This window comes from Nesoenas mayeri (genome assembly GCF_963082525.1).
Source record: "Nesoenas mayeri genome assembly, chromosome: 14".
Lineage (NCBI taxonomy): Eukaryota > Metazoa > Chordata > Aves > Columbiformes > Columbidae > Nesoenas > Nesoenas mayeri.
The window spans coordinates 18,655,590-18,671,335 of NC_137556.1; the positions used below are offsets into that span (position 1 = coordinate 18,655,590).

Consider the following 15,746-nt stretch of genomic DNA (forward strand, 5'->3'; position numbering starts at 1 on the left):
ATGTGGCGGCAGCTGCTGGGCCGCGGGCTGGGCCGCTGCTGGGCGCCCCCCGCCCGGCCCGCCTGCGCCGCCGACCGCCCCGACGGGCCCGGCCCCGAGCGGTGAGTGCGGCCCGGGCCCGACCTGCGGCGGGAGCGGGGTGTCCCCTGCCCGCGGGCCGCTGCGGGGGTCGGGGCCGCGGGCTCGGTCCTGGCCTCACGGGGTTGGTGTTTTCTGGTTGTTTCAGAGCGGCCGGTTGCCGGGATGGCCGGGAGCCAGGAGAAAAGCAGCGGCCCCTGCCCGGCCTGGTGCCCCGCTACTGCGTCCTGGAGGCCGTCACCTGGGTGAGGAGCAGCGGTAGGGCCGGGGGCCGTGGACGGGTGTTCCTGACCGGGTGGCCCTTTGCTGACGTCCCTTTGCTGGATGTCCCTGCCCGGGTGTCCCTGCCCGGGTGTCCCTAGAGCCCAGAGCGATGTCACCAGGAGCCCTTGGGGGTGTGAAAGGGGCTGGGGACAGGGGACGCTGCCCGTGGTGGGAGGGCTCCCCGAAGCAGAGCTGTGGCCAGGCTGCCGAATGGAAACGGGACACAAAGATGGAAATGAAGCCGTTTTGCTTGACTCGTGTCTCTTTATCTTCAGGGAGCGCTCGGCGCGCTGCTTCTGCAGCTGGTCAGACAGATCTCGTGGCTGAGATCGTTGCCGGACACCAGGAGGGAGCGCAGGTCGCTCTGGCTCTCGTCGCTGCCCTCGCAGCAGCCAGGTTAGCGTCTCTGCCTTGTGAGGAGGGTGTGGGAGGGCCCGGCTGTCCGAGAAGATTTCTGCGGTGTGGGGTGTTAACTAAGCCATTGTGAGAAGCTGACAATCAGCAGAAAGAGAGTGATGGCTGGTATCTGCCAGGGGAATTTCACTGTTTCTTAACAATTTGGAGCGATCTCACGTTGTATCCCGCATGCCCCTACTTTTGTTTTCTGTCCTAGACTCTGCTCTCTGAACTTTCCTCCTGCTTCGCCTTGTGGCTGGAGCAGAGAAGGACACTGCCCAGCTAACGGGAACTGTTTTGCACTCTGCATTTCAGTGGGGACTGAAGCCTCAACCAGCTGTCCCTGTGTGCAGCCGGGGTCCCGCTTCCTGCAGAATGGAAGTGCAGAGGTTGTACCAGAGATTTCATCCTCAGGGCAAGGAGAGGGCCAGCCCTGGGCAGAACCAGGTACGTGTGTTGTGCTGCGGGGTAGGATACTCGCGGGCAGAAGGATTTGCAACTCTCTGAGTTTCTTCCGAGTCTCTCAGTTTCCCCAGGGCAGAACTGTGAGCCAAGAAGTGTCCAGCCATTTATTGACACTCGAGGCGATACGTTTGAGTGCAAAGACAGAACTTCAGAGAGGTGAATCAGGAGTCCAGAGACAGGAGGAGAAAAGCTCCTGAGGGCAGGGAGGATCCTGCGCTGTAACTGTGCAGATGATGTCAGCTTTACCTGCCTTAGTGACCTGGTTACAGCATCCAGTTTCTGTTCTTTTACTGTGGACAGATGTTTGCAGTCAGAAGGGTTTGAGTGAATAGTGCACCTTTGGTCTGGCAGAGTTGTGTACGTGGTGTGAAACAAAAGGAATTCTTTTCTTCCTGGGAGATGAGGATGTATTTCCAAGCTGTAGATAAGACAGTGGAAGGAGGTATCAAAGATATTCTTATTAAAATGGGTTTTCTAAAAATAGGAAGATATACTTTAAAAAAATGAAGTCGCATCCAGGAAAGCGTGTCTTAACATGTTAAATTTAAAGTCATGTCAGGGAAGATCAGATGAGGGCTACAATAGGGCGACTCACTAGATCTATGAACACTAATAATGGCTTTAGGAAAATGGTTAGAAGCAGGAAGCCTGGAGCAGGTAAAAAGTGGGACAACATATGATCACAGTGTAAAAGAAGCACATAAAAAAGCTGTCCTACAAATGCTGACTAGGTGCTGTAAGGTGTTGCAAAAAAGGTCAGGAGGGTTCCCCATTCTTTGCTTTCTTCCATATTTTTGGCTCTCCTCTGTGCTGGTTTAAGCTACTGCCCATCACTGCTTATCAAACCCATTGCCTGCCAGAGGTTGCTGTTCCCATCAGTTTCCAAATGGAGCATTTTGTTTCCGTGTCTCCTAATTAGCTCCAGGAAAACAGCCAGGTTAATTTACCTAAACTGCCAATTAGACTGTTTAACCCATCTGCTTTTGCCTGGAGCATATTAAGAAGCACTGAAATACACTGCCTGTCTGGCAGATCGCTGGACATGGACCTCTGGGAGAAGTGGTGGGGAACAAGAGGAGACAGTGATGCCTTCGCTTGGCACAGCAGAACCTTCCGGAGTGAACGTGTGTCTGTGTCTGACAAACAGCTTCCTACTGAGAGTCAGTAGGAAAGAGCTTTTAGGCAAAGTGAGGAATTGAACGGTGACAAGTCACTAAGGCCACATGTTCAGATGTTCTTCAGAAGCTATGAAATGGCTGAACTTCTGATGGTGTGTGTAATCCAGTGCTTAAATCTGCTATAGGACCAGAAAAATGAACATCGGGGAATTGGTCACTGGCTTTTAAAAAAGGGGCTTGTATGAGCCCCAGAACTGCAAAAAAGGTAATTCTAAGTTGACAGAAACTGTGTTATAGAATAGAGATGTTAGATACCTGGATGAGTGTGCTATATCAAAGAATCAAATGGCTTGGAAGGATTTAGGAAGCCATTTCTCAGGCCAGCTTGCTCCATTGCAGAGACTTAAGAGAGCTGTAAATTTATTAAGGGTTCTTTGGAGAAGTCAGCGGGCATGTGGAGCAAGATGACCTGGCTTTTAGACCCTGAAAATCTTTCAGCCAGGACCTCGAACAAAGCTATCTGGAGAAATAAAGCTGATGTTTAGAAAGATGGAGGGGCTACTCTTGGGCTAGTATTTCTTTAGAAGACAAGAAATAGTTTTCACAATGGTGAGTTGTTACTGCTGGATTCACCCAAGTCTTCTTGAAACCTGTTCTGTTCAGCACAGTCAGCAGTGATTTGGACAAAAGAGGTGACGAGTGAGGTGACAGAAGAAGGAAATAGTACAAAATTATTCAGGACAGTCAACTGTGAAAGTCACAGCAGAAGATTGCACAAGAACTAAAACCAGGGTAATCCCAAGGTAGGTTAAATTAGTATACACAGGGGAATGTAGCTGTAAATACACACACAGAATGAGGACTGTCAAATTAATCATTATATTGCAGAGGGAACAGTTAAAGTCACAGTGGATATGTTTTTGATAAGGTTAAGTCAGTGCTCAGCAGTAGTGACACCAATTAAATGTTAATTAATGTAAAGGAAGGAACTGAGGACAAGACAGTATCGTAGGTTTGTGTAAGTCTGTGATGCAGCCACATCTTGAACACTGAAGGAATGGCATAGGAGAAGATGACAAGGAGACAATTACATACAAATACAAGGAGACAATTACATACACTGAAGAAGTGGCAGAGAGCGTGCTAGCGCTCTGTGAAACGAAAAGTGTTGAGGGAAGGTGAATAGGGACAATATTTTTCATAATGCACATATTAATAGGCAGCACAGAAATGGAGCAAGTTTGAAAAATGGCAAAAGCCAGCGCATGTTTGGCCAGGGCACAGGTAAATTGTGGAACTGGTTGCTACAGGCCAGAAGGATAAACAGATTCCAAGAAGTGATTAGGTAAAATTACCCATTCAAATTAAACTTAATTGGTCCAGCCGAAGCCTCCTGCTCAGAAGATCACAGAACAGCTGATTGCTGGAAAGTTCTGCCAGGGAGAGCGTGACTTTATAATCCCTATTCCTTACACTTTCTGCCCAAACATCTACGACTGGCAGTTGTCAGAGATAATCTATGTCAGAAATAATTTGATTTTGCTCAATACAGAAGTCCTCAGGTTACATTCTCACATTATGCAGTGCATCTGTTTTGCGGGAATTTATTGAGAAAAGTCAGGGTGAAGAGATTCAGAGATTTTTCACTGGAGAGTCGGAAAAAACATGTAGTTTTGTAATGTGAAAAGTCCTGCGTATCTTTCCATGGGAAGTTATAAAGTGAATCTGGCGATACCTTTCTCTTTGAGTATGTTTTGCTTTCTACAGAAAAAGCTGCCTAGGATTTGGGATTTTTTCATTTTCTGGTGTTTAGCTATGGAAAGAGGAGGAAGCTGGCGAAATCGGAACAGGGTGAGAGCAGAAGGAAGGGAAGGCCAGACGCCTGGCAGATGATGCAGGGGAATCTGGTAGCAAAGTCTTGCCATTAGAGAACAGACCTCCAGAACTCAAAGCGGAGCAGAATGTACCTTTGCTTCTCCAGTTTGCTGTTGGCAAAGGACCCTCTGGAGTGAATTCCGCATCCTCGCCCTTTCCTTCGGGGTTTCAGTTCATTTCCAGGCCGGGTTGTGCCGTTTGATATGTGCGGCGACAATCTGCTGTTTCTGTCAGCTGCTTCGTTACCCCGAGTGGCGAAGAGCTTTGCAATGGATCCAAACATCCCCACTTTGCAGATCAGCCGTTCGAGCTTGAACATAACACAATATGAGAGAATCTAGTACTTGTAGTGTGTTTAAAAAGAAAACTTGAGGAAATTCATTTAAAACTTACTATAAATAGCATTCTGGATAGTACTATCAGCAAGTCTTCAGCTGCATGATTGCATCCTATTGTTTTTTTTCATGCAATTCGTGCCTCAGTCGAAGCTTTTTTGCTGAAAGTTAAAGGCGCATAGTGAAGGAGGAGGTGATTACAGCCAGTCTCAGTGTTATAGCAGCCGAATGCTGCCCTGGGGAGTTGTATTTTACCCCTGGCAGAACTGTAAAATTCGTTATTTCAATTCTGAGATTACAGACATTTCAAAGCACAATGAAACCAATTGGAAAGACTAAAATTTTCCATGAGGCAGAAATCCTGGAGTTTGTCCAGCTCGTGTTGTGAATTCGTTCTTGTGAAGCGTTTGGATGTTTTGGGATGAGCAATCCAGACTGTCCATGAGAAGATTATTAATTCCCCATTTGGAGCTAGCTTTCAGCAACATTTGATTAGCCCAGGGGAAATATTAATTGTTTATTAGCCGCTGAGTAAGTGAGCGTTGGGCATCCCGTACCCTGAAAGCTATAAGACTGCATGGAAAAAATGCCGCACAGTCATGTTGCATCACAGCACGTGTTCAAAGAAGTAGAAATGAAGTTGCACAGAAAATTCCAGCTGCAGTGTTCCTGGCTCTTGTGTCCTTTGAACATACAACCTTAAGAATAATTCAGTGTGTTTCTACGTGTGCAATATAGCAATGAATTCGTTCAAAGCCTGGTTCCTATGAAGTTCTGCCGAAGCTCGACCATTCTTCGGGAAATAATAAAACAGTTGGGCTGAACTTGTATTAATTAATGTCAGGTTGAAGGTTAATCTAAGCTGGTCTCATTCTGCTGAAGTGGGATGGGATTCTTCGCTGCTGGGGATGCTTTTATTTCTCTTTATTGCTGAAGAAACGTAAGCGTTTGGTTTAGCTTGTGTGCCTGGTGTTGCGGGAACTGCTCGGAAACAGGCGACTCTTAGAGATCATGATATCCATGAAGAGTTTGACTTGAGCTCTGCCCAGCCTCAAAGGTGACATCTAAGAGAATTCATTAATCTGGTCTTCAGGAAGCAGCGCTGCGTGTCAGGATCAATCGGTCCCTGTGCTTTCTTCCAAATAACCTGATTTCCAGTGGGAGAGGGGCATGAGCCTGTTCTGCAAGCTGCTGAAATTCAGAATGAGTTTCTGTTTCTTTTTCATGGGGTAATGGTTTGGCCAAATCACAGCATGTTTTCTCAATAAACGATGAATCTCTGATTGAGGAGTAGTTGTCTATGCCAAATGTAAAGTTTCTTGAAAGCATGAGTGTACTAATGTTGTTTAAACAAATAGTTGGGAGAATTTTTAATACAGATGATTTTTCTTCATGAGATTCGCTGCTTTATGCATGGCAAAAAACACCCAAATTACAGCATGAGGGAGATACCAGAATAAGAGAGTCTTATGGTGAGAAAGATCAGATAATTTTATGCCCCATCTGAAAACAAATGTAAAGCACAACTAATAAATTCACAGATTATATTACTTTTGATGGAATGATGAATAGAAATCTTGCTCGTTGGGTGAGTGGGGCTTGTTCAGATAAAAGACATTTTAATACAGCCGGAGGGGAATCGTTTGTGTGGGAATCATGATGCTGCAGTTGGAACAGAGGTTTCATGTGCACTGCAAGAAGAATCCTGCCTGTTGCACGCTCGTTTCTGCTGCGGTGCCGCCACAAATGCTTGTGTAGCAATATCATGCCAGGAATCAAGGAATTTAGCCCCCAGAAGGACTTTTTTCACTCGTATTAGCTCCCTGCTGTAGTCACACAGCTTGTGAGGGAGACAGGGGACGGCACAGCTACTTCTCATATTGGCAGCGCTGGTTTGAAATCACTCAGGCTTCAGGTATCGGGTGGAATCCGGCCACTCATGGGATTTGAGGTGAAATATTAATTATTGGCCTCAGTCAGCCCTGGCCTGTCCGTCCCTTTGCTGGAGGTCACCGTCCTCTTAGTGCTGTGGGCATAAATGCCACGTAATCGCTTCCAGCGCAATTCCGTTAAGAGCAAGGTGGCTTAGCTTCTGCTGGAGATGTTTTAGGTGGATAATTCTGATTGAAACCGGTCAGATAGTGGGTGAGCACATGGCGATGCCGGCGTATCTAAGAGGGCAGCGATGAGCAAGTGAGTGCTCTGGGGTGATAACCAGAGCCTGCAGGCGATGCAGGCAGAATAACACATCTGATCATCCCCTTGCAGCAACAGAACTGTGATCTGGGAAGAAATTGTGTGGAAAAGGAGTTAGGGACACAAGTACATCTTGGTGTGATGCCCTGGGCAGTGGGAATGGGAGCACAGTTCTGGTACACACGAACAAGGCAGTTCCAAATTTGAATAAGGAGACAATTTTATCCATCCAGTGACACTGGTAAGAGGGTCCACGCTTCAATAATGATGTCGAAAACTCAGGAATGGTGGCAAAAAAGTTGTAAAATTAATCAGCTCGGGCAGAAAAGTACTTCAATTGAAAGACGTGAACAGCGCAGTCTGTTTAGAACCACAGAGAGGAATCAAGAGGGGTTGATTAGTCGTATCGGGACTTTGAAAAGGAGAATGGGCTTTTTAGTGAGGAGGAAAAAAAAAAAGCCTGGGAGAGAAATCAGCTGTATTTTAATTTGAAATGCAGCTCAGAGGTTTAAAGCAGCGGTGACAAGTTGCTGGAACAAACTTTAAGAAGAAGTGGGAGATTCTCTTTCTTTTTGGTGCCTTCAGATGGAGACCGGGGGCCTTTCTGGAACGGGCACGTCAGCCGGGTGCGGGTTCCAGGGCTGTTCTTGGGGCACTTGGTTGCTTTTGACACCAAGGTCAGATTGGTCAGTGTTCCTCATGTTCTTAATGAGTTATCAGTCCCCTGGGAAAGAGCTGTGGAGTGGAGAAGGTGGGTAGAGGAGGAAGAGTGAAGATACAGCATTGCTTAACCCTGCTTTTTGTCTTCTGTTTTTTTGACTTAGGGGAGTTCCAAATCCCTGAGAGCTCCAGCCCGGGGCCGGTTCTCCGCAGCGCAAAGGTACGTTTTCGTTATTCACACCCTCGCGCTGCACCTGAGGCCTCTTCCCTGCAGCAGAACATCTCGGTGCGACCCGAGCGCGGCCCCAGCGATCCCCTGGTGCGCGAGGCTCGTCTGCCCCGTGCAGCTGGAGGCCGGGAGGAGAGATGTGATGTGCTGCTCTTGGCTTCAGCCAGAGGAAAGTTTCAGCTACAGGCTGGCATCCCCATCCTATAAAGTGTCTGTGGAACTGGGGTGCTAGTGGAGGGAAAGGGAAAGGGAAGGGGAAGAGGAAAAAGGGAAGGAAAACTGAAAGGAAAGGGGAAAGGAAAAGGAAGAAAAAGGAGAGGAGAGGAGATGAAAAGAGGAAAGAGAAAGAAAAGGAAAAAGAAGAGAAAAGGAAAGGAAAAGAGAAAATAAGAGAAAAGAAAATAAGGGGAAAGAGGAAAGGAAAGGAAAGGAAAGGGCAAAGGAAAAGAAGAAAGGAAAAAAGGAAGGAAAGGAGAGAAAGGGAAAAGAAAAAAGGAAAGGGGGGAAAAAAGAAAGGAAAGAAAGGATAAAAGAAAAGAAAGGATAAGAGGAAAGAAAAAACAAAGGGAAGGGAAGGGAAAAGGATCTATCCAGTAGCTCTAGCCTGTTCGTATATATTTGCGTTTTGAAGCAATCTTTCACTAGGTGATTACGTGCTGTTGGTATTTTGGTTTTTAGCAGACAACCCATGACTGGAGAAGGTGGTATCACTGCTCCTAAAGCTGCAAATCAGGACTGACTCTTGTCCGTTATAGGGAGGAAGACACCTCAGGCTTGAAGAGTGTTTGTCAGCTTGGGAGCCACAAGGCCATAAATTATACTGTTGTTATTGTGATTAAACCTGCTAATTCCTTGTAATTCAGTCTTAGTTGTAGAGAGTTCCCTATTTGAAAAATCAATCGGCTGAGCAATTCTTCAAGGACACTGTGACCAGAGTGGAGATAAATTCACTATTTAAGAGAGTGGGATCCTCTCTTTGACATGGCCGTGACCTCCGCCACTTTCTGCAGGGCCCATAGGAAGAGGCTGTGGCTCGTTCGTAGGCTTTGGGCAGGTCTCAGGAGGCTCTCGGCCGATGATCAGTCTGTGTCTTGTCTGTGTGAGTGGCTCTGGGTGCTGGCCGAGCAGCAAAGCTGTTGGGTGTCAAGGGGTGTTTTTGCTGCGTGCGCTCCCCGTGCAGTGTGCGCTGCTGCCGCTCGATGGCACTGCATTTGTGCGCAATCTGGGAAGCTAAAGCTGCACGTCAGGCTAATCCTCCTCCTGCCTCCCGGAGCTGTGGTAAAGTGAAAAATACTACTCATTACTGAGAAAAAGACATTTTCTCTGCTGTGCAGGATTTGATGAGGAGGGCGCAGCGTTCAGTAAGCTGATGGAGTGGGCTCAGCTCGAGTTGTGTACAGCGTATACAAATATGTCAGTGCAGGTTTGGCAGAGGCTGTTTGCGCTGTTGCCATGATGCTGGAGGGTGAACAAGGTCTAACGTTACTTTTGAAGAGGGGATTTATCAGGGATTTACTAAATTCTGAAAGGTCCGATGATGTCCGAGAGGCCTCCCCAAGGTGCCTGGCCAGAGGGGAGGCGAGCAGTGTCCATACAGCTTCCCGAACTAGATGCCTGTGTAGGACACACAGATTTCGTGGATTACATCACCCTCCTGATAACTATAGTACAGCACAAGTGTGTCTCACTACTCAGTTTCCAAGCAAGAATCTCCTATAGGGTTTGTGTGGTTTTGCTGTCTTAATAGTTTTCTTCTTTAACTCCGCAGGGTGACCCAGCTCAGCGAGGGCATTTGGAGGAAGCTGCTTTCCAGTTGCAGCAGATTTTCCGGATCGACATTTCCATTGCGTTGAATATCCTCGGTAATGTGGACTTGGATTTGTTTCGTCCTTAAACCACACATTTCTCTTTTTGGAGGACCTCCAAATTGTTGCAGGTCTTGTGTGAAGGCAGAGATGGCGTGTACCCAAGCTGAAGCCTCCTTTCAGCAATTTCAACTGTGCTTTGAGAGATTTATTGCCCTTTGTCCCATCCTGCCACCTGATTTATATCAGCATATTTAAATCCAGGCTTGGTTGAAGCCTGCACTGTTGTCCTGACATCTGTACTTGGAAATGAAACCATCTCTGTCTTTTTTGCAACATGGGCTGTCATATCCTTGCATCCTTTTTCGTTGTCTGAGATCTCAGCCTTCTTGGCAAGCTGAAGGAGGAATTGCAGAATTGCAACTCTGAGAAGAGCTGAAGGGAGATGCAATGATCTAAGAAAAGTCCCTGCCCTATATATACCACTAGTTGCAGCTCTAAAAGCAAGCTGCTTTGACGCGAACCAAACATTGTGTTAGCCCGTGAGCTGCCTTTGCGATGAGACTAGAAAAATTCCTAAAAGGCAGTGTTGCCGTATTTCCTGTGGCAACTTTGATGCTGTGGAGTGAGGGTTGGTGAGAGCAGAGCCCTCGACGTGGGCCACGGAAGGGCTCGTAGCTCTGGGGAGGTTGCTGGATTTGAGGTTGCATTCTGTCCATTTTCTTTTCCCCTGTTTTTACGTTGTGTTCTCCTCAGGGATTGAAAGCATGAGGGCGGGCCATTACAGGATAGGCTATACCTGCTTCAAACTGGCGGCAGATCGAGGCTACAGCAAAGCCCAGTTCAACGTGGGTCTGTGTTACGAGCATGGCAGAGGCACAGAAAAAGACCTGGAGAAGGTATCCACGGGTTGTAGGCTTGTGTATGAGTGGTACAAACCGGGAGAGGCGCCTTTTTTGGGTTGACAGGCGCTTTCCTCCTTTTGCACGGGTGTGACGGTCTCTGACATCTCGTCAGAAAATGCTGGAAATAATATAAACTGCGGGTTTGCGGTGTCAGAGATCCCCTCAGAGCACTCGTAGCTTCTGAGGCCGTCTCGTAGGTCCACGGCTGTGGCACGAGCGCTCAGGAGCATACCGAGGAGAAACCTGTCATGTTACCGTATTTCAAACACGCTGCACATCCGAGGGCTTCCGCACATCTCGAGCCGTCCAGTTTGGGTACGTAGCCACAGCCTGCCACCTAGTGCGTGCTGGCCGTGGCCAGCGCCTTCTGCAGCCGGGGAGATCTGCAAAGGCGGCTCGCTTCGAGGAATTGCGCAGATCCCCGTTGGCACGGAGGAAGCTGTGGTATCGTTGGCCCAGTGCCACCCCCTTCAACACGGGGAGTTTTGACTCGAGGAGGCAGCGTGGTTGCAGGGCTCTTGTACGGCCGCGGTCACTGTCTCACTTAAACAATCTCGTGTTCTTCAGCGGGAGAGCTGCCGGGGGAAGCGCATGCAGCTGATGATAGATGCAGACAGAGAGGTTAAGCTTGTCCTGGCCAGAGGGGAGTCATGTCACATTTGAGGGCGTGTATTTACCTGAATCACACAAGTGTCTTTCTCTTTTTCCAGGCAGCTTTTTACTACTTGTGTGCGGCCGGCAGCTGTCACCCCATGGCGCAGTACCGCTACGCCAGGTGCCTCTTGTGCCACAGACCTGAAAACGAATGGGACAGGCATGAGAAGGCAGTGACTTTCCTGGAGCGCGCAGCAATGGCTGGGGTTACAGAGGTTAGTCCCCGCAGCATGGGGGTTTGTAGGAGGGGGCCAGCAGAGAGCCCTGTCTAAAGGATTTGAACCACAAGACATCCTAGAAAGCAGCGTCTGTGGGACTGGAAGCAGAGTTCTTCCAGTACATTTATACTTCTGGCAGCGTGTGGGAGACGGTCCTGCCTGCACACAGGAGGCGACTTGATACTCACGTGTCTTAGATTAGACACCGAGATTAGACCTTTGGCTTAGGAAAACTGACCTGCAGTTGAAAACGTCATTCTGTAATTTCATCTCCATTCTGAGAGCACAGGTCACTGTGGTGGAGGAACTGCCATGAGGTGCTCGAAATAAGAACAGAGCCTCATTTTGTATCTCTGACTTTCCGAGATGATTCATCCGCATGGATCTGCGTACCCTGCTCTCCTTTCCCACTCATCAGGAGATGCATTTAGGCATGTGCCACCTTGCTGCGAGCGCCAGTCGTCGTGGCAGCGACGGCTCCTCACATAGCACGCTGTTCCAGGCGGTGCATCTGGAACACAAACAGGAGCTGTTCACTGGCTCTGAGTTCCACTGTGTCGTTGGAAACAATATTCTGGGTCTTGTGATATTAGTATGGTGATGTTACTGCACATATAGTGGACTTCTAGAGATCAAATGTGATTTTTGTGTTTACCGCGTCAGTCTGATTTTTCCTAAGACAGCCCTGTATTTTTCAACAGGTTCTGCAGCAACCAGGGTACTTTGCATACCCATCTTGCCGCAGCGAGCCTGGCATTTGAACAACTTGTAAAATCAGTAAAAAACTAGAGTAATTAATGGGGACAATCCTGGCTGATTTGTACCTTGTGCTTTTATTGCAGGCACAGGCTTATCTTGGAGTGTTCTACATGAGGGGGCTGCAACCTAAGGAAAAGAAAGGTCTGAAGTACCTGCTGCTGGCGGCGAAGAATGGCGTAAGTAATCCCTGTGCAAACTATGGCTGTGCTCAGTTTAGGATCAGTGCGGGTTACAGGTGGCAGATTTTGGGGCTTCTTGGAAATGGGAGTGAGTGTCGGGACTTGACCGCGCTGTGTGTGGAGCCTTGGTGTGTTTTGAAGAGGAAACAGACCCTGGGGCACAGACTCTGTGAAACAGGGATGTAGAAACAGCCCTATTGGGCTGGAGTAGTTCTCACAGCACCAGTGCTTGTATGAATCCAGCGTAATTTTACAGGCTTGCGTTATGGAGCATCTACACCCTCTTCAGTCAGACTCCTTCACTGCTGTGTCTATCTCAAATCTGTTCTTCACCATTTCTTGCTTTCTGCAGAGAGGATGAAAAGTCCATTTCTGTTTCTTTTCAGGGACCTTTAACGTACTTAAATACTTGAATCTCCATTCAGCCTTCCCCCATTTTTTGAGTTTATCCTCACACATCGTATTGTCTACATCCCCAGCAATTTTCTGGCTTGCTGTTCAACTCTCCCCAAGTGACCCAGACTTACTCTTCTAGAAGGGCAGTGCCGCATCGGGGCAGTCCTGCCCCTGAGCCCTTCCCGGCACTCAGACCAGTAGCGGTATGACATCCCATGTCTTGCAGCCAGGTTTCTGCATCCCACCGTTCTCTTTTTCTCCAGCACTGTGACATTGTTCTCTCGTTTTCAGCTTGTGCTGCATTGTAATAGCTATGGTTTTTTTATGAAAAATGTGTTCATTTTAACTTCAGTTCCTACAGCTTTTGTGTAATGGAAAATAATGAATAGCTATTCCCTCTTCTTCTGGCTCATACTTCGTATTCTGTCACCCTTTAGTATGTTCTATGAGTCATTTCTTTTGCAGCCTGCAGAACACTGGTTTAGTTTGTCTCTCCCTGTAGTTAAGCCGCTCCATTTTGCTTGTCAGTGTTCTATTTTTCTGATTCTCCTTTGCCCATTTTAAGATGCTTACACTAAAACTGGACTAAGGATAGAGGCAAGCCAGGCATGTGACACAAGGAGATCCTTTGCTTTGTTCTGTATTCCCTTCCAGTAATTCCTAACATTGTTTGCCCTTTTGCCTGCCACTGAGCAGTGACTTGATGGTTTCAGGAAACCATCCCAGTGACTCACGGATTTCTTTCTACAAGCACTACTTGCCAGTTGTCAACACTTAAGTTTCCTCTGTTACTGTGTTGCCCACTCTTAGTCTTGTGAGATCTTCTCTAATGAATTCTTCACAGTAAGTTGGATCACTCCAAATGACGTTACGTCACTTGCAGACTTTGCCTCTCCAGTTTTCACCCGCTTCTACGAATGCAGCCACTGTCAGATCACTGGTGGGACTAGACCTGAGGAGCCACAGCAGCTCAGACATCGGGATACAGTATTTTATTCCAAATCTGCTAAAGATCCCTCATAGCTGCATCATTGACTCCTTTCTTCCAGCCTGATGTCAGGTGCATGTGCTGCACAGTAGAACAAAGGATTATCTCATTAAATACATGATTGTCATTTGCTGAATGCCTAGTAAGTCCTTAACAACTGAAAACCCCGCAGGTAACTGCAGTTCCCAGGGGTACCGCACAGTAGATCAGTGTTTGGCATGTTTTGATCACAGCCAGGACAGTTCTCAGAACCCAGTTGTCTTGCCCCATTTCTGCTGCCTCGGTGTCAGGCTTGTGTGTCACCTTCCTGGGATGTCACCCCAGGAATGCGGCTGAGAGAAGGGTCCATGGGTTTGTTCTTTCCCCATTGCCTTGGAGTAAAGTTTATGTTTAGATGGTTAAAATAATACTGGATGTGGGTGAAGCAAGGACGGCACCATTTAGCTACAACTCCAGCAAAAAGGAAACAGGCACAAAAAGTCATGGGTTCGGTGTCCCAGGGCGTCGCTCTGTGCTTGTGCCGAGGAGGGAGCTCTGACAAGTGTTCTTCCAAATACCACACTCGAGAGAACTGCGTTTTACTTTGTTTGCTACTTTTTATCCTCCCTTATTTTCTGTGTGCAACGGTGGAATATAAAAACCATGTTAAAGAGTGTTGTTGGAGAACTGGGTCTGACCTTCAGATGTCAAAGCCTGTTGCAGTCACTTATGCCGTGCTAATTTGGGGCTCTCTGCTCCTTGTGGTCTTGTCTCTGAGGTGTTCATCGCGTAAGGGACGGCTGGTGGAATACTTCATACTTACTTAACCCTGTCTCTTGTCACATCTGAAGTGCCAATCCTCAACGCGTTTATCTCGTCTCTGAAGAAGTTTATCGCTGTCATAAACGGAGACTTGCAACATTTTGCAAAGCACCCACTCACTGAGTTCCTCACTCTACCAGCTACATCCCAGACAGCAACGCTTGCAATATGTTCTTTTCTCATGGCTTTATTAAAACTTACTTCCTTTTTTTTCTTTTATTTTTCCTCTTTTTTTTTTATTTTGCAAAGCCTTGTGTAGATCATGTTTCTGGCAGTCATACTCCTCAAGTTACATTGCTGGCTTTTTGGGTGGAAGAGGTCTATGTGACCCCTAACCCCTGCTGTCTTTCCATTGTCTTCTGGACCATCACGTTGGTTCCTGCTGTCTCTGACCCCCTTTGCCTCCTATTGCATCTCAAAGGTAACACGTAAACATACCACGGGTCCTGATTTGGCTTCACTGCGGCCCTTAGGGACGTGGTTTAGTGCTAGATTTAGGTTATGGTTTGACTCAATGATCCTAAGGGTCTCTTCCAACCAAAGTGATTCTATGATTCACTAACCCATCTGCAGTGACATCCTCAACTCTCTAGTTCATTCTCAGCGCTTGGGTTATGTCTGAGGAGTTCAGGTGCTTTTTCTGATGCACCAATTTGCTTGTTGACTTCATTTCCGCTGCTTGAGATTTCTTCTGAAGTATAATCAGGTGGGGCTGAGCGAGGTAGTACTGTGCTGTTGTGTTGAAGGGCTGATGCTGCCAAGGGGAATCTTCCAGCCCTTGGCAGCAAGTACCTCTGGCGTTTGCTGTTTGGACAAGGTTTCTGTGTCATGGGGCACCCACAGGGTGTGATCAGGATGTGGGTGCAGTCAGGGCTGCCCAGCTCCTCTTTGCTCTGACCCCTGAGACAATCTGCAGTTCCTTTGTTCCTGTGACGCAGACGGGAAATCACTGAATTTAATTGGAAAGGGGTAGGGAGGAGCAGAGTCAGAGACAGCCACTGAAGAAATTCTGCTTCACTATGTGCTCAGAGCGAGGACTAAATTACTGAAGATACGGCCTGGGGGACTAAAGATAGAGGAGTAAACTTTGAAGAAAGTGACCAAAGATAGAGCAGTAAACTTTATAAAGAAGGTGTTAAAGACTCTGTGTTCTCCTTTCCTGTGCTGTCGTCACTTCTCCATCGCGCGGGGCTGATTGCTGTGCTTTCTCCTGGCTAGGATGCCCAAAGCAGGTACCACGTGGGCGTTTGCTATGAGAAGGGCCTCGGAGTGCAGCAGAACCTGGCAGAAGCGATGAAACACTACCGGCAGTCAGCTGCCGCGGGGAGCAGGGACGCCCGGGAGAGGCTGCGGGTGTTGGAAGAGGAGGTGGAAGGTACCGTGGGCAGTGGGGTTGAGGGTTCGTGGGGTTGTGTCATGTTTTGA

General features: G+C 47.8%; 1 protein-coding gene across 1 annotated transcript in view; it reads left to right on the top strand.

Annotated features, from left to right (window-relative positions):
* The window catches only part of DELE1 (DAP3 binding cell death enhancer 1), a gene marked incomplete at its 5' end in the record, with an annotated part of 19,847 nt that continues 4,101 nt past the window's right edge, over positions 1–15,746 (top strand). Inside the window, 10 exons of the mRNA XM_080353241.1 lie at positions 1–101; positions 227–323; positions 618–738; positions 1,054–1,185; positions 7,552–7,607; positions 9,385–9,478; positions 10,178–10,320; positions 11,037–11,195; positions 12,041–12,133; positions 15,540–15,696. Coding sequence (XP_080209367.1) covers positions 1–101; positions 227–323; positions 618–738; positions 1,054–1,185; positions 7,552–7,607; positions 9,385–9,478; positions 10,178–10,320; positions 11,037–11,195; positions 12,041–12,133; positions 15,540–15,696 — 1,153 coding nt within the window. The remainder of the gene's footprint in view (positions 102–226; positions 324–617; positions 739–1,053; positions 1,186–7,551; positions 7,608–9,384; positions 9,479–10,177; positions 10,321–11,036; positions 11,196–12,040; positions 12,134–15,539; positions 15,697–15,746) is intronic.